Source organism: Pundamilia nyererei, unplaced genomic scaffold (genome assembly GCF_000239375.1).
Source record: "Pundamilia nyererei isolate P.nyererei 1_Seehausen unplaced genomic scaffold, PunNye1.0 scaffold00211, whole genome shotgun sequence".
Taxonomy (NCBI): Eukaryota; Metazoa; Chordata; class Actinopteri; order Cichliformes; family Cichlidae; genus Pundamilia; species Pundamilia nyererei.
The window spans coordinates 29,304-50,187 of NW_005187612.1; the positions used below are offsets into that span (position 1 = coordinate 29,304).

Genomic DNA, 20,884 nt, shown 5'->3' on the forward strand with positions numbered 1-20,884 from the left:
GAGGCTGGCTATGCGGCGTCACAGGTCACAGCATGTTCAAGGCAGTTCTTTGCAACATTATATTCATTTAAATTCCATCTGATCTTTATTTTCAGCAGAGTAAAGCTTCATAATCTGACCCAGAGTTCTCAAAACTGTGTGTGCACTCCCTGCAATTGGATAACATGGGTCTAACGTGTTAAAATGCAAAATGCTATTTCTTGCTTAAACACTCGTGTCTCTAGAAATCTGATATCAGAAAACTCCTCATCCCCTTTTTTATAATGGGAAGTAGTTTAAATTTGACAAATGACCAGTCAAGACACATGTGACCAAAAGGATGGTAGAACAGGATGAGTGTCAGGTAAAGTGGCCACCGTTTGATTGTCTGGAATTCTCTGATTAAAAACCAAGCTATATATTATATTTATATACGCATATATATATTTTTCAATTCGAATTTGAAAACCATATAAATGCCTGCACACCCGAGCACTTCACAACTCAACGCTACAAGTCGAGAGGAAGGAAGAATAAGACAACTTGAACAAACCCACTACCATTTTCAGCAATCACGTATTTATAAACAAGCCACAAGTAGCCCACTCATGTTTACCGAGCTGCACAGAAATGCTGATCTTTGCCCTTAGTTAGAATTTCCATAAAGCATATATATTATGCGCCTTACGTGCCTAAAAAACACCAGCAAAGCTGGCATCAGATCAGCACTTCTAAAGCTAAGGCATGAGAGTTTATGAGCCCATTTTAATCACATCCCCTTACAGGTCAAAGTGATCAACTCACATTTAAACTGATTAAAAACAAAACAAACAACAAAAAACATCAGGATGTGATTTCTCCTGAAAATCCTTCAAGCAAAAAGCAAGTGGAAATCCCTCATTTTTAATGTGACTGGACTCTGTATTCACCCATGCACCGAGAGCTCAGCACGCAACATTTATCACAACAGCCATGGATTGTACACTGCCTATTGCTGGGTTAGCCGAGCTTAACAGCACGGTAACCTCGTTAATAAAATCTGGCTAAACCATCTTACTCACCCCCACCCCCTCCCCACCCTTTACCATTTCATAAAATGTTAAAATATTTACACATAAAAATTTCAATTGTTTGTTTATGCTCGTCCAAGGCTTTAAAAACATATTCATATTGGATTGTGCCTTACTGTTTAACGCCCTCAGCTATTATCCCTGAAGTTTTACAAAAAAAGATATTACTTCTGCATCAGAGATTGTCCTTGTAAAAGATTTTTCCTTTTTTTTTTGGGATAAATTTGCGATATAAAGCAGATGATAGTTGAGTACAGTTGTTTAAGAAGAGGCCTAAACCGAATGCCAAAAAAAAAAAAAGAAAGAAAAAAGTACTGTCTCCTGTTGCTGGCAGATCATTTTGGCACAAAATGAGCGTGCAAGTCAAACACGAACAGCTTCTGGAGATTTCCTCATGAAAATGAGGAAAGCAGGAAGGAAAAAAACTCTAACAGCATTCAATTTGGCCTTCAGTAGTCAGGTGTTATTCCTCTCTCCATACACAGCACACCGTGCAATGTCAATGTGAGAGACAACTGTAATGCTAAGCGTCTTTAAACCGAGCGTCTCTTCTACGACTAAACAAGGCTTTGTTTGTGTGTTTAGAAGAGATTATAGCCCCTCTCTCGGCCCATCTTTTTATCCGTTTTGCAGGATTCCAGCAGCAGTTCCTCCTCATCACTGCCTTTCAATTCCACAGTGGACTTCCCAATAACATTGTTTACACCACACTCAACACGAGTACAAAAGTTCTATTTAAAGGTAGTTAACAATGACATAAAATGGCATGACTATGATGGGATTCACTGAACATGTACTTTTTTGCTTTTTACTGCACGTCCCACTCTTTTTGATCGAGCCAAATCCTCTTCAGTCTTGTTCTGATCTTAAATATTGTCTCTCGGCTACAGTTTCCCCAATCCGCTCCTCCGGACCTTGTATCCTTGTCCTCTCAGTGCTTACTCAGTGCGTTGGTTGTGGTTTTCAAGATGGTTGTTCTCTCCTTCAGTCTCTTGGTGACTAAAGAGATAGCTCCACCAGGTTTTAGAGTGGTGCAGCTTCTTGACCTTCATCTCCTGCACAGTGAAAGAGGAACAATGTCAAGTTAGCAACCTATCATCACCATCTTTTTCCCCCCCAAAAAACTAATTTAAGCCTTGACTCACTCCCATTCTTACCCCTTTATCTAGTAAGCTGTCAAACTCGTCACTCATTCGTCGAAGCTGCCTGCCGTACTTCTTGGCAGCCCACAGAGCAGGGGGAGCTGACTTTGACCTTCGCCTGAATGGGTCTCCCTCTGTGGGAGTACAAACCTCATCCTCCCCTCTAGCCATGAGCTCCTCATCCCTGGCAATTGAGGAAGTGTGGGACTCTGAGTTCACCCTGAGCCTTCCAGCAGCTAAATGGAAAAAGGAAAAGTGAGATAGGTTCAGAGTGTTTTAATGTAAGGCAGATAGAAAGGAGGAAATAAAGAGTAATGTAGGAATAGAGGAATTTAAATCATTAGTTGTCTCTGCGACCAGCAACTGTTATTGTACACTGTTATTTTGGCTCTTTTCAGCTGCACGGTAAAAAGAGCCAAAACATCCTCCTATAGTGCTTTGAATGAAGCAATTCAAAATGCAAAACAGGTTAGCTTACAACACAACCTTATTTTAATGTCCCACCCCAGAATGCATCTCAAGAAAAATAAGGAGAAAGGATCGATTCTAAACTTCTCTACAGATACAGCCAAGAAATGGTTAAATAAAGGGGTGGGGGGATCTCATCTAGAGCAGGCTGTGGTAACGTATGCTGCAATATATGTTTTGCCAACAGAACTTCTGCTCAGTTAATCCACAACATACAACAAGGTGCAACATCCAGGGCTGAACAGTAAAGCCAGTGCACAACTCCCAACAGCTTGCCCTCTTAAAGTACAGTTAAAAAAAAGTAAATACTGCAGCTATAAACATGTTTACAACCATATACAAAAAAAAACAGTGTTTTAATCTGTTCACATAATTGCACCCCTCATGCCAAGTGCGTGCCACTGGTTGGGTTGTACTAAAAGACACAAACAAACCAATCAGCTTTTCAGCAAGTGTGTTTTAAGCCTATTTTTTGTTTGCTTACCAAAATTAATATCATACTGTAATAAGGACATCCTTTGCTTCCCCCCCAGTTCTACCTCGTGATTCAAACTGTACATAACAGAAAGAGGAAGCCACAGCGATGTCACCCTCTGGTTTGTGGGAGATCGTCTGAAAGCCTCAAGCCTGGCATTGTGGCCTTGGCTGTTGTTTTGGAAACCGGGTGCAAAGTGACCATATCTGAACGCGTGAGCTGGGGAGTTATCACTAATCCACAAATCTAATTATGCACAATTTCAAGTGTTGATATGGTCCAAAGGGGTTGGCTATTCCACCGTATATCAGACAATTTATTTTGTGTTCCTACCTGTCGTTTTGATTACAGGAAGGGAAAGCGTCTGGGGCTTGCTTTCTTGAGCTTGTCCTGCTGACTGTTGGTTTTCTCCTTCCCCTACCTCCTCTGATGCCTCTGAATCACTGTCTGAAATTTTGAAGTTTGCAGCCATCCTGACATCTGGAGAGATAGGGTGGTGTTGGAAATATGAACGACAAAAACGGTTAAAGAAATGACAGTGTGTCCTTAAGTCCATGCACATAACAGATCAATGTTGTTATGACCGCAGCAGGTTAATACTGGCGTTGCTCTGCCTTTGACCTTTCAAGCAGATATAGAAAAAAACCCACAATGATAAATTGATTATTTTTTAAAATTTACATCTTATTCTAACAGAAGACTGCACTGCAAAAAGTTGCTATATTGCAATTGTGCAATTTTATTGTCATATAACACATTACCCAATTATGTGTAAATATACCTAAGACTCGTAAAATGGGATAATTCATTGTATCGGTGGAACAGCCACAGAGCACACCCAGCGGGCTATATCTTTCTTTTTAATGCCCCTGATACTGGCCGGTCCAAAGGTATTTCACTTTAACTACCCACAAGATACCAGACTTGTTTTGACAACACGGGCCTGTATTTGGTGTTATTAATAAGGATTTGATACTTGACTGTTGCTAAATTAACCAATACACCTTCTTCGGTAAACACACTCTCTCGCTTGTTTTGTTGTTGACTGAAGAGGACAAAAGAAAGTTCCTTAAGGGCGGAAGCTGCTCCGGCCAACCTTAGCTAGCAGCGGTTGTAAGGAAATGACTCCACAAAAAACGACTCCTTACCCGAATCTTTATCGTGTGAGCCTCAAAAGTGCGAGTGTGTCTTTAGTTTGCTTCATACGGTCGCAGCTGTTGTTGTCCGCCTCTTGTCTTTTTACTCTACTGCACACTTTAGCTCCGCGCTCACCCAATCGCCGCGCGTCACTGCACCGCAGCGGCGCGCTGACGTCACTGTTGCGAGCTAGGACTGGGCTGTGCCTTTGTTTGTCTCACCGGCTTACCGTAATATGCAGCGTAGATGCGCAGTACCAATTAACACGAACAGCCGCCGCATTTTTTTTAACTGCTGGATTTCTAGTAAAATTGCATAATAAAACTTTATATTTAAGAGTCCCGCTTTTACAATCCCACACAATAAATAATACCGAGGTTGCATAAAAAATGCTCTTAAATTAAAAGTATTGCAATTTTACAGTTAGTCTTTATTTGTTTTTTGTTTTGTTTTTTATTTAGTTTAATAGGAAAAAATATGCTGCACTCACAAAATATACATTTATTAGTGTGTCAGTACATCTCCTAACAAACTAATGCCTTCTCATGAACTTAGAATTATGCCAATGAAAATACTTTTTTTTTTCATTCAAACCTTTATTTAAACAACAGTACAATACAAAATAGAATTAAACAGTACCACATTAATGGTGTTGTACTTACAAAAAAAAGATTGCATAACATAGACAAACAAATAAATGAACAATATTCAGAACCTACGATATAAACACACGAGGGGGAAAAGTAACTGATCAAACCAAAGAATAAAGTGATTGAAAGATCTTGATTTTTTCACAAACACCCATAGTTTTTATAGCTTTTGGGTTAGTGGAGTTCTTAATTGAATTAAGATACTGTACAAGTTCAAAGGAGAATACATAAAAAGAGGGATGTCTTCCTAAACATTTGGACTTGTGAATATGAAATGTAGCCATTAAAATCAACAAGTTAGTCATATATCTGTTATCAATGTTGAATTGTCTTTGGTTTTTGTGTAGACCAAATAAAACATATTTCCAAAACAGTACCAATCCTTTAAATACATTTTCTGAGATAAAAACATAAGCTCTGCCAAAAATCTTGCACAAGGTTACAAAACCAAAAAAGATGTATAGTATACTATACATCTTTTTTGGTTGTATCTATAGATTCCTTGGAAGTTTTACAAAAGCTACAGCTTGTATCAATGTCTAATTTGAATTTGCTTTAAAGATAATTTAGATGGATAAATTCTGTGTATTAATTTATAAGAAATATCTTTAATTTTGTTGGTAATTAAAAACTGATTAGGGAGTCTCCAAACTTCCCAATATTGTTGTCAGTAATTATCATCAGCAGATTAAACATGTGACCCTCCCATCTCCAGACAGCTGGCTAAATGACAACAGCAACTGGATATAAGCTAATATGCCAGCTAATGTTAGTTTTGAGTGTCCTAAAAAGAAAAAAGACCCTTTTCCTATGATAAAAAGTTTGCTTACATTCTTATGTCTCATGAGAGTTTATTAGCTAAATGTCTGAGTCTTACAATGTTAGATCCACTTAAAAGAAAGTTTCACTAATGCCAGCGAGCATCAGCTAAAAGCGTAAAAGCAGACAGAAAGGTTCAGGATATCCTCAATAACTCACCTCAGCATCACTGTCACTGGACAGAAGTGAGTTTCACTGACCCACAGTTTCACTGTGGATCTGACTTTTATGGCCTTAAAGTGTGGCCTTACCTTTACTAAATTGCTCCACTCCAGGTCTACAAGTCAGGTTGTTAGGTCTTCAGACAGGGGGCCTCTTATGATTCCACGTACCCATGTGAAGGTAAGGATGACTTTGCTAAACCAAAGCACCAAAACTTTGGAACATCTAGAGTTTCTTGTTTGCACTGCACTGCTTGGGAACTTGAAGCGTCAGCTTGCTCCACAGATTTTATATATATTCGATGGAATCAGGTTAGGGAACTCCATGATCTTAATGTGCTTCTTCTTTAGCCACTAAGAACCTTCACAGACATCTTTAGCCACTCCTTTGTTGCTTTGGCGGTATGCTTTTGGTCACTGTCATGCCAGAAGACTCATCCATGACCCTTCTTCAGTATTCTGGCTGAAGGAAAAAGGTTCTTGGGCAAGATTTTATGGTACGTGCCCCCATCCACTGGCCCCTCAATGCAGTGAAGTCGTCCTGTCCCCTTAGCAGAAAAAATGCCTTAAATCATAATATTTCCACCTCCATGCTTGACTGTAGGGATGGTGTTCTTCAGGTAATACTCAGCATTTCAGCTTCTTCAAACATGGCAGGTCAAGCTAAAACTTAAGACAGGCCTGTACTTTGCGGGTGCTGCAAAATTTCAGTTATGAATTCAATTATGGTGTATGTGTTACCAGTGGTGACTGTGGTCCCAACTGCATTCAGATCATTAATAAGCTCCTCCCATGTAGTTTTGGGCTAATCAAACACCTTTCTCATAATCACTGTCACCCCATGATCTAAGATTTTTGGATCACGGAGCTCCAAACTGAGGGTGACTGATCTTTCCATTTCCAAATAATCGGTCTGGAAGAGAGGTTGCAACAGAAGAAACTGATTCTGTGGACAGACATAAGTTTATATAATGAGTTGAGATTGGGAGTATCTGTAAATGGCTGAGTTAACAGAGTTGTTGTGTCGGAGCCAGAATTCGGGCTCGGTTATAGGGGATCAAATACTCATTTTAAGTCAATGACATGCAAATAAATTTATAACTTTTATGTAATGTAATGTTTTTTTCTAGATTTTTTTGTTGATATTCTGTCTCTTTCTATTAAAATGAAACTAATACAAACATTTGAGACTGTTTAATTTAAGTGAGCATTTAAGTGAACAAAAATGCTAATTCAGCAGTGGATTAAACATTTACTGTATCTGATTAATATGACTATAAATACAATACAAACTTTGCCTTATAAAGAGCAGGTAGAAGTAACTCCATAGTCATTTAAATTACATTTATGATGAAAAATGCTCTTTTCTTTTCTCCTTCCTGAAATGAAGTGCAGGGAGGACTGACAGCAATTTGTTGCTATTCCCTGTGAGAGCACCAGGTGGGGAGGCAGGACTACAAACTGAGCTGCAACTGAAGTCGAGAAAGTAATGGGCATAAACTGTTGTTATCCTACGTGTAACTACAGCTCCAGAGGGAGTTCCTGCATATCTATGGCTTCAGCAATAATGCGTCTGTCAGAGAACTGATAATGTGAAAGCCTGGCCTCGAGCAAACCTGTATATGGCTCAATGTCCCATGCGGATTGCACTTCATCATCATCAACACAGAAAAGTCAACCATGTAATTATTAACCTTTAACTTGTTTTAAAAAAATGTAACGCTGCCTCTAGTCCTCATCTCCACCTTTACATCATTCTTCTCTTTCCATCTTTCCATCAGTCTGTTTTTGCAGAGTCAGTAAATGACACCTGAACAGGAGGAACAAGCTGTTTCTGTGGACACTGTGATGTGATTTGAAGCGATGTGATGCAGCATTCTCTGATTCAGTGTATCCAAATGGAGCTAATGTGAGTTTACAAGTTTAGACAAACATCCAAAGCCTTTCATACACTAATGGATCGTCTCAGAAAAGAAATTATTAAATAATCTGTTCTTTTTCACTTCTTTTGACCTCTATTTTGGGATGGATTTCATAGAAATTATACAAGGGACTTTGGGTTGGATTTGGAAAGCTATACAGTTAATATCTGCTTTAATCTGTGTGTGTGTGTGTGTGTGTGTGTGTGTGTGTGTTTGTGTGTGTGTGTGTGTGTGTGTGTACTCCCCTTAAAACTGCCATCCATGACAGTGTGTGAGTGTCAAAGCTCTCATGCACTCTGTATGATCAGGATAATTTTCACACGCAAGCATGGAAGCTCAGAAAGTGTGCATTTGTGCATGAATCTGCTGGATTTGAGCTTTATCCGAAGGAGCTATACAATTAGCATCCATTTATATCTCCCTGTACCAACCTCGCCCTGCCTCCCTGCCCCTCATCTGCTAGTTATTTTGGGAAATGGAGGCGTATGCACTCCCACACTGTCTCCAAACCACCACTCAGTGTGTTTCAGTGCACCCATCTGTGTGTGTGTACGTGTGTGTTTGTGGTTGTGTCCAAGCAGATCCCAAAATGTTCCTTTCAATTTAATGCCCCGACACAGCCTGTCTACCGGCACCACCACAGCTGCACTCTGTCCTTTCGAAAATTTTCCTGCCTTTGCAGACCCAAGTTCAGTCAGTTAGCTCTGTGCTGGTGGCGAAGAAGGAGTTTTTGAATACCTGAGTGAGAAAGAGAAGAAAAGAAAGGTGGTATGAAAGAAAAGGACAATTTGGTTACCCAGTTCTGAAAAAAATATTAGAAATGCAGTGTGTACCCGCTACTTTGAAATGCAGCGATACAGACAAAGAAAGTGAAAAAGCAACAGATGAACAGATCAAAAGTAAAAGCAGTCCAAGGGATTTGAGAGGTGTCTGAGAGTGCAGAGGAAGAGGTAAGGTAACGGAGGAGCTGAAAAGGTGACATCGTCTGACGGAATAAAAATGAGCTGGAGAGACAGAAATTCAAGGATGGCACATGTGAAAGAGACAGGAACACAGAGAGAGAGCAAACTTAACCTACATCAGAATGAATCCACTCCTGCAGCCCGCTGCTTCGACTCGAGCCCTTTCATCACTGCTCTCGGTACATGCTCATTATATACGGACCGCTCCCTTGCTGTAGTACCAAGTCACTCTGTGATCACAAAGCTGGCATTTAGCAGCTTTCTAATTTGATCCACCCCGCCCTTGTTTAGCTTGCTGGTCTTATGAACCAGCTCTTCCTAAGGTCTTAAAGCCTGGGAATATATAAATGGGTAAAAACGTATTTTTCTGTGGTGCAGAAAAATATCAAAACATATCAAATCGATCCCATCTGATAACAAACAAACAAGTAATAGCCTGACAGAAGAAAGCAGTGTGCTTTGATCATTTATAGCAATCAATGTTTGGACCAAAAGTGGTCCATATCTGCAGTTATTGTTGGTTCACGATCACTCAGCTCAGCCTCAGGTCCACCCTATATGTATAGCTATGTAGTGGCATTTGGGCCACATCTGGGCCACAAAACACTGCTGTGTTCTTGTCTAGCCTGGTGACTTTTGGGCCACATGCACTCCACATAACATTTGCCAGAGCTGTAACTGAGACAAACATGTCACAATGAGCCCACACAGGGCCCAAATGTGTCAGCTCTGGACTGGGATGATTTGCACCACTTTCATATCTGTAGCCAGTTTGCAGAGTTTAATATAAATAATGAAAATAAAGAAGACGGCTAACCTAGCTCTGTCTAGAATCAAAAAATACACCTACCAGAATCAAAAATATCGCTAAATGGTATTTTTATTTACTATTCAGAAATAAAAGTGTAACTTGGTGACTTTGGTGAAGATATATAATTCAACACAAAGCCACTTGTGAAACTGGAACATGACATTTTACACTTTTGTTATTTTTTGGTGGTTTAAAAACCTGTATTTATTTATAATAGCAAAAAGTTGAGTTGCTGTAATGTGAAATTACCAGAGTAGTGATTTCCCGTAGGGCTGGGCGATATATAGTTTTTTAAAAATATCGATATATTTTTATACGAGATATAAGATGTGACCATATCCTTTATATCGATGTAGTCTATGTTACGTTATAATTAGAGTTGTGGAGCCACAAGTTCGCCTCTCTTTCGTCCACTTTTGTCTCTACGCAACGTTACTCCGCCTCGCCTCTCCTTCACTGAGCACAACTCCCCCTCCTCCCCCATCGCCCCGTGCGTGGGGCTGGACGGCGTCAACGTGTTAACAACCTAACCACGCTAACGCCGTGCAGCCCAGAGGGACTGCACAGCCTAGAATCCTTTCATTCTCTCATAAGTTGACAGCGCGCCTTATGTATGAATTCTGGTTGTGCTTGAAAAACAACATAGTTTTCTTTTATTTATGGAGCATTATTATTTAATGAATGCTCATAATTTAATTTTGAGTAATTTTTCATGTACATCTATGCTGTATGTTAATAAAAGTGCCTGTGTGACATCTGGGACACAGCTTTGACTAAGAACTCTCTTTTTGTTCTTACTTTATGGCTTTAAAAAAATATCGAGATATATATCTTATATCGCCATCCAGCTAAAAAAATATCGAGATATGAATTTTGGGTCATATCGCCCAGCCCTAATTTCCCGATTTGCAGTTATTACACTAAGCTAAGCTAAGTAGCTCCAACCTCATGTAAATTTAATCCTTATCTCAAATCTCAAACTTCTTATTTTAAATACTTGATTATTGATTTTGGTAAGAAGCAACAGTAGCTAACAAAGGTTTGTTTGCCTTTCTCTATGAGCTGAAGGTTAGCAAAGGTTCCACCCAAGCTAGTTCTCTGCTTTGACAAAGAAAAAAACCCACACTTCTGTCTGTTCCTCTTTTTTTTAACCCTCCAGTATGATCACATGGTTGGGTTGTTTTCATGTGGTTGGTCTAGGCTGTGTGTGTGAGTTCAGTTCAGAGGCTCATCTGAAACACATGTATCCTTTATATGTCATTAAGGTACAGACTTATTCATTAACTATCATTATATTGTATAATGACACTTAATGAATAGCAGCTGTTTTTTTATATATAAAAAGGTTGCTCAGATAGGCTTTTACTGTAAAACCTGACATAGTTGTGCATGATTCCAGGTCTTAATCAGCCTTTCTTCAGTGAGTTCAAAAGAAATAATGCATGATTAAGCAAGGACTCTGCTAATGACCACAATATGGTCATTAGCAGAGTGCAGCTTTAATTATCTGTGCTTAATTCAGCTTTCGTTGGCTAATCAGTATTTTTTTTAGCGTGAAGCCGTACCTACAAATTGAAATTGTTCAATCAGCGTAATGAAGTGCAAATGTGTTTCTAAAGGGTAAAACACACTTTAACTTGTGGACCATTTTGTTCACTAAACAAGAGTTAAAAATGAATGGTACCAACCAGAGCAAGACTGGTTAACATTTAACAGTTATTCTTTTGGCTTTTTGGGTTCAAAGGGAGAGCAAAGTCTAATTTCACTTGATCTAGAAACTTCTACTGAGAAATGTGATAGTATTCTGTAGGATACATCTATGATGTGTGCTAGTTATTTTCACTATTAAAAGAGAACTGAGCTAGAGTTAGTTTATGCAGGCCTTGAGATCAAGCTTCATGCAGTCCCAGCAATATTTGCTGATTAACTGTGATACGCTCTCGCTTTTCAAGCCTGTCCAAAGCTGGCATGCATCTGCAAGCCGTTTTGCAACCCAGCTTCTTCCAAGCTCTGATTTTTGTGCTGTGTCTACTACTGATACTGTCATTCATGCCTGCTCAGATCTGTGTGGAGATCCTCCTGCTCCTCTCAGCACAGAGCCGAACCTCCAAATATACTGCATTTTTCAGACTACAGGACACACTTAAAATCCTTTATTTTTCACAAAAATATACAGTGCACCTTATGTATGAATTCTGGTCATGCTTACTGACCTCGAACTGATTTTATGTGGTACACTGCGCTCAAAAGTCTGTCAAAAAATGTTTTAGCACGAGATTTCTGAAAAAATTAAAATGTACAGCTCTGCTATCACTTCCGACAAAAATGAAGACAGAAAACTAAACAACAGTGACTTTTGTAGGGTTACTGAAGTTGGGCTAGCTGGTATATAATGATGTGCTACGTGATCGCTAGCAACATAGCTAGGTTAGCATAATAAACAGTGAAGCTGGAGGATGAACGCTAACTTTTTCCACTCGATAAAAGTTAACACGAGGGTTCCTGATGGTTAGGGACAAATGCAATCGCATGGCAGGATGCTGTAAACGGACCAAACTTCAGTCAAGAGAACAACTGAGATAATCCATCCACAATACAAGGTTAGTCATTAATATACTGCAACAACATGGGAATGGAGCAGCTGCGAGAGAATTCAACATTAATTAATCAACGGTACCGAGGTGGAGGAAGAATGAGTTGAGGAGTAAAGTCTGACTTATCTGACTGTTTTGTTTCGCTTACTGCGCCTTATAATCCGGTGCGCCTTATGTATGAAAACAGACCCGTTCATCGACAGTGCGCCTTATGGTCAAAAAATGCGGTAAATGACCTCTTTTAACCGTGGTGGTCATGGCTGAAGACCTTTTAATTCACACTGGATTTGTAAGTTTGTACTATGTATGTTAGCTAAGATGGTTGAAACAGTTTAACAGTATCTCACTTGTGTTTATTCCGCCAGCCATATATTGATTTGCCGCATTAACCTGCTGTCTTTCATATCAAAAGTGTCGGGTCGTAGCAATTTATTTTAAGGTATCAGGCAACACTTTTCAGTATCTGTGCTTGGGGCCTCTGTTTTTCTTGCCATCCTCCAGAAAAAGGGGTAATCCATCCTCCTTAAAGATTTTATTTGCTTACTGACACTGATGAAAGGCAGGAAATTGGGTGGAGAGGAAAAACACGGTGCAAAACAAGACACATTTCCAGCCCAGACGAGAGTACACGGCATCTGCATTAGTAGATTCATCTTCCTCACTGACTAATCCTCTTCTCCATCATTTCACCCACTCACGAGCTCATCATTTTTGCCTCTTATTTTTTTGTTTTCAATTAGTCTGCCCTTCTGCCTCCATCACTTGTTGCCCCTCTGTGCCTGTTTCCCCCTCTTTTCTCCTCATCTGTCGTTACTTCCCGTCTCACCCTCGACTCACCCTGATTTCTTTTCTCCGCTTCTCTTTCATGTAGTTTCAGTTCTCCCTCTTTCCTTCCTTCCCTCTTTGTATCTGGGTTGCTGAACTAGTTCACCAGGAGCTTCCTCGCTGATGGCGCCATCGCTTGTGTTTAATTGATGCTGTTTGATAGAAACAAGCTGCTTGTTGGATTCACTCAGGTGGTAACAAAATCTTAAGAGCCCTTATGAGGTAAAACTCGAGAGGCGAGTAAAACATTTTTGGGGGTGTCTGCAATTTCACTTTTGGAGTTGTTTTCTTGTGTTTGACGTTAAGAAAAAAAAAGGTTCACAGAGTGTCACGATGAACACTTTTGCTTTTCTCCGATTGCACTTTCATTTGGCAAAGTTAGAGAGAAGTGCTGTTAAAAAAAAACTAAACTGTAGAGCGGGAAACACAATTACATTAACAAACTATTGAATTCTAATGAGAACTTACACTCGCTGCTGGCACCAGGACGGCGCAGTCAGCAGAACAGAAATGGGATGAGTAGCTGTAACATTACCATAACAATACAAATCTGCATAAAAATAATCAAATAAAGGCTGTGATAGATGGACATCATTAAAGGAAATGGAATTGGAACCCATTTGCCTATAACTCAATGTATTTTTCATCCTTAGGTCATCACAATGCTCCGCTCAGCTACTGTAGAACTTAGTCCAGTCGCCGCTGGCTACTGAACATTTCATCAACTCAGCTTTACATTTTAAACCGCGAAGCTCGAAACTGCACGCTGGCATAACATGTGAGGAAAAAGTATGTATCTGCGTCTATATATGTGCGACTGTGAGCTTGTGTGTGGTGATATGAATCACAGTGAAACGTCACTATGGCTCGAGGAGAGATGAAACAGAGGAGAAGTGATGAATTGCACTCGCACCATTTTCCCTGCAACACTCCAGGTTGTAGTGAACCACGTGAGTGTGTGTGTGAGACACAAGAGAGAGAGAGGGAGGGCGTTCAGGTGCGCACGAGTAGGTGTGTGGCACACGTGTGCGTGTTCCCGTGTGTGTATGCTCAGCAGAAGTAAAGTAAGAGGAAATAAATGCTATAGTGTGTAAAGGATAAGAGAGAAGTATCACACGGTCATAGACGCGGGCTCGCAAACTTGACAGTTTATATGCACAGCAGCACGTGTGCATGTTGCGGTTGTACTGGACACTCTCTCCATAAATGACTTGCATCACTTGCATACACTTCTCCTTTCATTTTTGGGCAGCAATTATGGAACAACAAAGATCGGCAGGGGCTCAGAATATTAGAAATGTGTTTGCGGGGGTGGTGGATGGTGTTGACATGAGCTCAGGATACATGGGATTGGGGAGGAGGGGGTTTCTACAGTTGTGCCTGGGCTTTGCTTTTCTGTCACAGGTCTGATTGGTTTCTGTCCCCTGATTATGCAGCGCCTTTTCAGCACAAACCAATAACCCAGCAACTGAATATGTCAGCTGGGTTTGAGTGCTGCCATCATCTATGCCTTTAAAAAAAATTAATATATATACATGTATATATGTATGAGTATGTGCATGTGTGTTTGAACAGATGGACACGAATGCTACAGTGCATCAACTGTTTGTGCACATAACAGCCGCTCCCTGAGCCACATAAGCCCTTACCAATCAAGTTTTATTGTAACTGACAATGAGCTCGACAGCCACAACACCACAGCCAGAGATGCTTTGATGCACTCGTAAGGCCATTAGCTCTGTAACAACCTGGAGTGGACAGAAAAGAAGCAACTGGTGCATGTGGGAGCATATGTTTTCCTGATTGTGGATGTGGTTTGCCAGGACAGGACCGTGGGTGCATATACAGGCAAACGATACAGTTTTATCCAGTGTTTCTGAGCAGACGTGAGAGGGACCGGGTGTAATGTGGCTGTGATACTTATTTGCTCGCAAAGGATCGGGGTTCATTTTCTCACAATCCTCCTCATCATCATTATGTTCTGTTTCACAGCTCCCCTATGGACTGTACTCAGCATGACTTACAATTGCTTCAGTTGTCTGACACAGTGAGTTTGAGGCAGCTCATGAATAGTCAGGAGCCAACGGTGCTTTATAAAGTTGGAGATAAAGCGGAGTGGGGGCATATTAGCAGGCTACTGTGTAATCATGTCCAAGGTCTGAGCGGTCTTCATGGGGAGATACGAGGATTGCATAATGAAAGTTGGGGACTTTGGCCTCTAGTAGACTTTATTACTGAACATAGCTTCAGTAATTACATTAGGGTGTTTCAGGCAGCGCCTTGTTTACACAAGTTTGCTGGTTGTTTTTGGAATTTCTTTAATATAACATCTTATAGGAAGTGAAAGTGATGTGACTGCAGATGCATATTGTGAAATAGTTGTATTCTTCCATTAGGAAATTGATGTTACAGGCTCAAGACTTAAGCAGCTTTATTGTCATATAATAACCTACAGCTCCTGTAGAGTATAGAGAATACCAGAATCGACAAAACGTGCACCAACACCAACCCATGTGTGCCAGATAGTTCAAAACAGTACAATAATTTCATAGTAAAATTTTGTAAATATACAGTAAAACTAACTTTCTAAGGCTGACTTTCTCTGGCCTCTGCAGCATTTTATGTGTTGCACCTTTGGAGCAATTTAAGAAAGAAATGTTTTCAGCAAAGGCTCAAAGATGGGAGGTGTTATCAGACTAGTCTCTGTCAGATAGTGTGGCTGTACAAGTTAGAGTACCTCAGTACCTGTTCCAGGCAACAGGAAGGAATAGAGTTTGTGTGAAGTGTGTAAATGTGTGTGTAGGGTCATCTACAAAACTGGTGATTTTGTGTAGGCAGCGTGTAGTGTAAATATCTGAGATGCAAAAAGGCGAGACAATATTCTCAGCTGTCCTCACTTTCTCTCGCAGGGTGTTGTCTGAGATGAAGCGGGCAGTGATTCAGCTGGTCGGGATGCTCTCGATGGTCCCTTTGTAGGATGTGGTAAGAATGGAGGGAGGGAAATGAGCTTCTCTCAACCTTCGCAGAAGGTAGACAAACTACTTGAGTATTGTTTGGCTAAAATTTAACAGCAATAGTCACCTGGGGGGACATTTAGGGGAATGCGTTTACCCTTGTTACTTGGACAACACAGTCGATGAAAGAGAAGCCAGCGGCTAGTTAGCTTAGCATCCGAGGGTAAAAATAGTTGTGATTAAGATCAAATGTGTTATTTATTTATTTAAACTTTTGAGGCGCTAGTAGGTGGGTTTTGCTGCCATCAAACACAATCAGTTTCACAGTTTCAGGCCTCTTGCTAAGCTAATGTGCTAATGTCAGGAAACATGAGAGGTGTGTCAATTTTTATGAAGCTGAGCTGTGCTTTTAGACTTTAGGGAAGGAAAAGGTAAAAAAAAACTACAATGTGCTGTTTTTGTATTTTAGTAAAATGAGGCATAAGAGGTCAGCTAGCTCTAAAGCCTCGATTAAACTCTTTTCCAGACACAGATGGTTGGAGACCCGATGGCCGAGTAACTGCTTTTTAATTTCCACTTGAAATCTGCTGCCTGGGGGGCATGCGTAATTGTAAAGTAATCTTAGCGGACTCATGGATGCGAAAAGTATAGTCCCTGCTTTAGTGATGCCTTTAGCGTCTGGTCTGTGTGCTATGCTAAGCTAACAACCCTCACTGTAAGGTTTCTCAAAATGTCAAACTCTTTCTTTTATCACATTTCCACGCTGGAGCTTTCTGAGGTTTCTGCTCATCTGTTAGTTTAGTGGTCACTGTAATTCAGTGATTGTCAGACTGTGGAGTGGGCTCCGCTAGTGGAGGATTGAGCCACTGGGCATGGATAACCAGACGAAAAATACAAATTGAAGCTACTTAACTTATCTAAAGTCAAAGTTTAATAAATGCAATGGATAGCTTGAGAAGGTTTGAGAGCCGCTGCTGTAATTTACAAGATAATCCAATAAAGACATAACAGAACAAAAGAATGCAGAATAAGAAACACTTGTTAAATATCTTAATACAGTATTGTAGCAGTTGCACTGTATTGGTATGCAGCCAGTGTAGAGCAGTTTATATCAGCTGCAAAGGGGATGGGAATAGGGAATAGCAAATCAGTGTGAAGAAGAACTAGCTTCGGGTTTTTTTATTGCCTTTAGAGCCGTGCCAACTGATTGTCTGCCAAAGTCTGTTAAACACACGACAGACTACAGCATGCACTGTTCATTCAGGGAGTCCAAAGCTTGGGTTGTTAAGTGCTATCACCTTTGAAAAATTCAGTGCAAGTGCCACAGTCTGTGGCTGTGGTAACAAAGCAAATCTTAATTTTCTACTTTTCTACTTTTGATACCTCAATGTATATATATATATTTAAATATATATATTAATATATGTGTGTAGATGGCTGGAACACTGCTGGACACTGACTTATAGGCATCAAATACAGATTAGCGTGTCCTCAGCAAATTAAACTATGGTATTGCTGAGTTAATATTTCTAAGGGACATGTAAGCAAATGGTTGAGAAAGATTATTAACATAACTTATTTGCCTAAATTAGAGGTAAAAGGAACATTTGCCTAGAAAAATAACCTAATGCAGAGGCCAAGAGCAACATTATGCTATAGTAATATTATATACAGTACTGTGCAAAGGTTTTGAGTCACACCTGAGTTCTTTCTATTTTGGAGCTAGACTTTCTTGGATTTTTTAAAAAACAGTGGTCTTCTTCCACGTGGAATTTCCATGTCTTCCCCATGTTTGCGTGGATTCTTCCTGGGTACATCGGCTTCCTCCCACAGTCCAAACATGTACAGTTTGTGGGGCTGAGTTAAGGTTAGGTTGGTGCCCATAGTTGTGAGTATGAATGGTTGCCTATCACTCTGTGTCAGATAGGAGATCTGTCCAGAGTGTATCCCGCCTTTCGCCCTACAGTAGCTGTAGCCAGCCCCGCCTCCCCCGGGATCCTGATAAGGATAAGTGGAAGAGGTTGGATAGTCTTGAGTAGTTCTGAAGGCCCTTTTAAATTTTGGCATTGGCTCCTTTTTCACTCGTTTTTAGTTTTTACCATTTTCAGAAGTATTTTCACACCAACAAGGCAAATCCCAAATTAGCTGCAAATGGCATATTTGGCATGATGTGCAGTGTGTGCAAAAAATTCGGGGAAACTGGACAAGTGGAGGGCAAAGAAAAAGGTGACGGGTCTAAAAATATCAGCAACAGACAGTATCTGAAAGTCATGTCCTTATGAAATAAAAAGTAAACTTCAGCAAAGACCTGACACAGGACCTGAAAGATGCATCTTGATCCATCTACTTCTTCAGAAATAGTCTCAGTGGAAGGGTGAAAAGAAACCATTTTTATAGAAGGAAAAACAGACTAGACTAATCCACATACAAATACTTTTTGCTATTTATACTTAATATGTCTTTGACTAATCTAGAACTTGTTGACAACATAAGAAAGACTCAGTTCTGTGTATAGCTAACAGACGTTTAACCAGCGTGCTACAGTTTCAGGATTCTCACGCTAAAAGAACAACATAATATTTAATGGAAAGAAATGATTATCCTCCAGGCTGAGGCTGTTCACATTGCTGCTTTCAAAGACCCCCTCTGCCCTGTGGTACCGTCATCATTTTCAGCTGTTTTATAGTAGTGAGATAAGGGGGTTCTGCTTATTCTCTCATTGCCATAGAAACTGAGTGGAAATGCAGTTTTCTTAGAAGATATCATTGTGGTTTGTTTGGCAATATACTAGCAGAAGCAGGCAAAAGCACACCACGAGGAGATGGGCGAAGTTTAATTGGTGCCGGGTCTGTAATATTTTGATGCTGTGCTGAGAGAGCAAGCAGCACAACAGCTGGGAAAAAATGAAAAGCATTATATGAATCTGAATATTACGTTTCTTTATGAAATGACTTTTATAATAAAATGTTTCAATACTTTTAGTAGTTCCCCTTTTCTTCTCATACTGACCTTAGTTGACTTTTTAAGCCTTAAAAAACACTGTTCCACTTAAAGGCACCTTTATTTCATCCTTTTTAAATGATATGCTTTTTAAGAATTTTGTTATTTTTATCTGTCTCGCATTCAAGAAAGAAAACATTATGCCAGTCCCTCTGCTCTATAAAAAGACTTTCTAAGAACTGTTTTTTCACTGTTATATAAAATAAGCACATGGTTAAGAAAATGTTGTAGTTATCCTTTAATAAAATAAACACAGATTTTCTTTCTCAAATAGGAAACTAACAGTACAACACCCCTGTGAATGCCAATGTTTTGTTGACCTATCTGTCCACCCCAGTCCCCTCCCGTTGTGGGCTTTGCTGCTCTGTAGAAACACCACCTGATTTCCTGCTTTGGCCGCACCACAAATCAATGAATTGATCTTTTCAGCAAGATCTTTAAATAAAAGATGAATGATCACAGCAGTCAATTGTTCCTATAGCTACAACTTACAGGAGTATTTCCAACTAAAACTCCACATTAGAAGATAGGAGGCTTTGGAAAGGAGGCAAGGGCACAGCTGACTGACCAGGATAAGAGTTTAACTCTCCTTTGAGACCACTTTTAAATTTCACTTTTCATCAGTGTTTACTTTTCACTTGCTGTTTGATGCAGTCTAGGCACAACATGCACTTGTATAAAAGTGCAGCCTTTCACGGTGTTAAAGTGTTTTAGCTCGACTGATCAGATTCCACTCGCACAAATGACCTACGAGCTCACATTGGAGAGGTCTTATTCAGCTTAAAGTCTCTTAAAAAGATGTAGTTGAAACCATGAATTTATGGCCTATATTTGGCTCGTTTTAAACTTGATTTGGGGAAACATTTGAAAGCACCGAGATGACAAACAAAAAGAGAGGTGATAAAAGGGAATGTGTTATTTTTGCTCTAGTAATTATTCTGACAGGGAACGTTTTCCTATTTTCAGACACAGACCACCGTGTTCATTAGAAGAGCCCTTTAATATTACATGCACTGTTCTCAGAGCCCTCTGTGCCATTAATTTGTGAACTTACCGCAGTAGATGTGATAGAAACGATGCTGCGTGTGTGTCCTCATGTCCAACTATGAATATGCGGTTACATTTGTGTGTGTGTGTGAAGTCGTGTTCTCTCTGCGTATAAAGAGCTGGGCCGGAGCTGTTCGTGTGTGTTTGTGATGTTCCCTCCGGGTGTGAATTAGCTTGCGGTGTAAAGGCCATGCTTCACGCTGAGACAGACCTCTGATCAACTGTGTCGAAAAGACGGATCATGTTAAACTACTCCTCTCCGCTTTCTCATTACTTACACTGACTCTTGCACTCCTCTTCTTCACCCTCGCCACTTGTCCCATCTTCACTGCACCCATCCCACACAGCTCCTGCATCCCTCTCTGCCCTTCTCTCCCCTCATTCATCTCTTGGCCTGTCACGTCCTCATCTCATCTCTTTGGAGGCTATCCTTCCATTCCTCTTCCTCTGTAAAGAGGTGCAGCAATGCAGAGAGTACTCAACCGGCCTCTGAATAAATTCCAGCACAAATAAGATGCTTATTTGTTCCCAGTAAAACCAAGACTTTAGTGCAAAAAATGAGCAGTTCAACAATGTCTTGACAACGTTGCTAGTACGTAATTATTGATTATTATTGATCTTCTTCTTTTAAATATGAATATTTTATGTGTTTGTTGGCTAACTGATGAATGGAAGTGAGAGGAAATATCATAACTGGCCCACTTTACAATCATATCATCAACAGTCATAAAAACAGATCTTTCCTGCAGCACCATTGAGTAATGGGGAAGACAACCTGCAGCGATGACAAACAACTGCTCAGCATGATGTTTCATTACTTGATGTGGCAACCCAAAGGGAGTAACTAATGGTTTTTTAAGTTCTAGAA

At 40.1% G+C, this 20,884-nt stretch overlaps 1 protein-coding gene across 1 annotated transcript; it reads right to left on the reverse strand.

Moving 5' to 3' along the window:
* Positions 1 to 62: 62 nt before the first annotated feature.
* badb (BCL2 associated agonist of cell death b) lies at positions 63 to 4,436 on the reverse strand. Its single transcript, XM_005748015.2, has 4 exons — positions 4,283 to 4,436; positions 3,468 to 3,614; positions 2,207 to 2,427; positions 63 to 2,104 (listed from the first exon to the last, which is right to left on the reverse strand). Exons 2-4 carry the CDS (start codon positions 3,604 to 3,606, stop codon positions 1,988 to 1,990), a joined length of 477 nt encoding a protein of 158 aa, XP_005748072.1. The 5' UTR covers positions 3,607 to 3,614; positions 4,283 to 4,436; the 3' UTR covers positions 63 to 1,987.
* Positions 4,437 to 20,884: the final 16,448 nt, after the last annotated feature.

What these genes read in the sequence shown, in the direction of transcription:
- badb (XM_005748015.2), bottom strand. Translation starts at nt 3,606, where the DNA reads ATGGCTGCAAACTTCAAAATTTCAGACAGTGATTCAGAGGCATCAGAG. An exon ending in TCCTGTAATCAAAACGACAG is followed by an intron (nt 2,428 to 3,467) that starts GTAGGAACACAA and finishes TTTTCCATTTAG; the next exon opens with CTGCTGGAAGGCTCAGGGTG. An exon ending in ACAGCTTACTAGATAAAGGG is followed by an intron (nt 2,105 to 2,206) that starts GTAAGAATGGGA and finishes TTCACTGTGCAG; the next exon opens with GAGATGAAGGTCAAGAAGCT.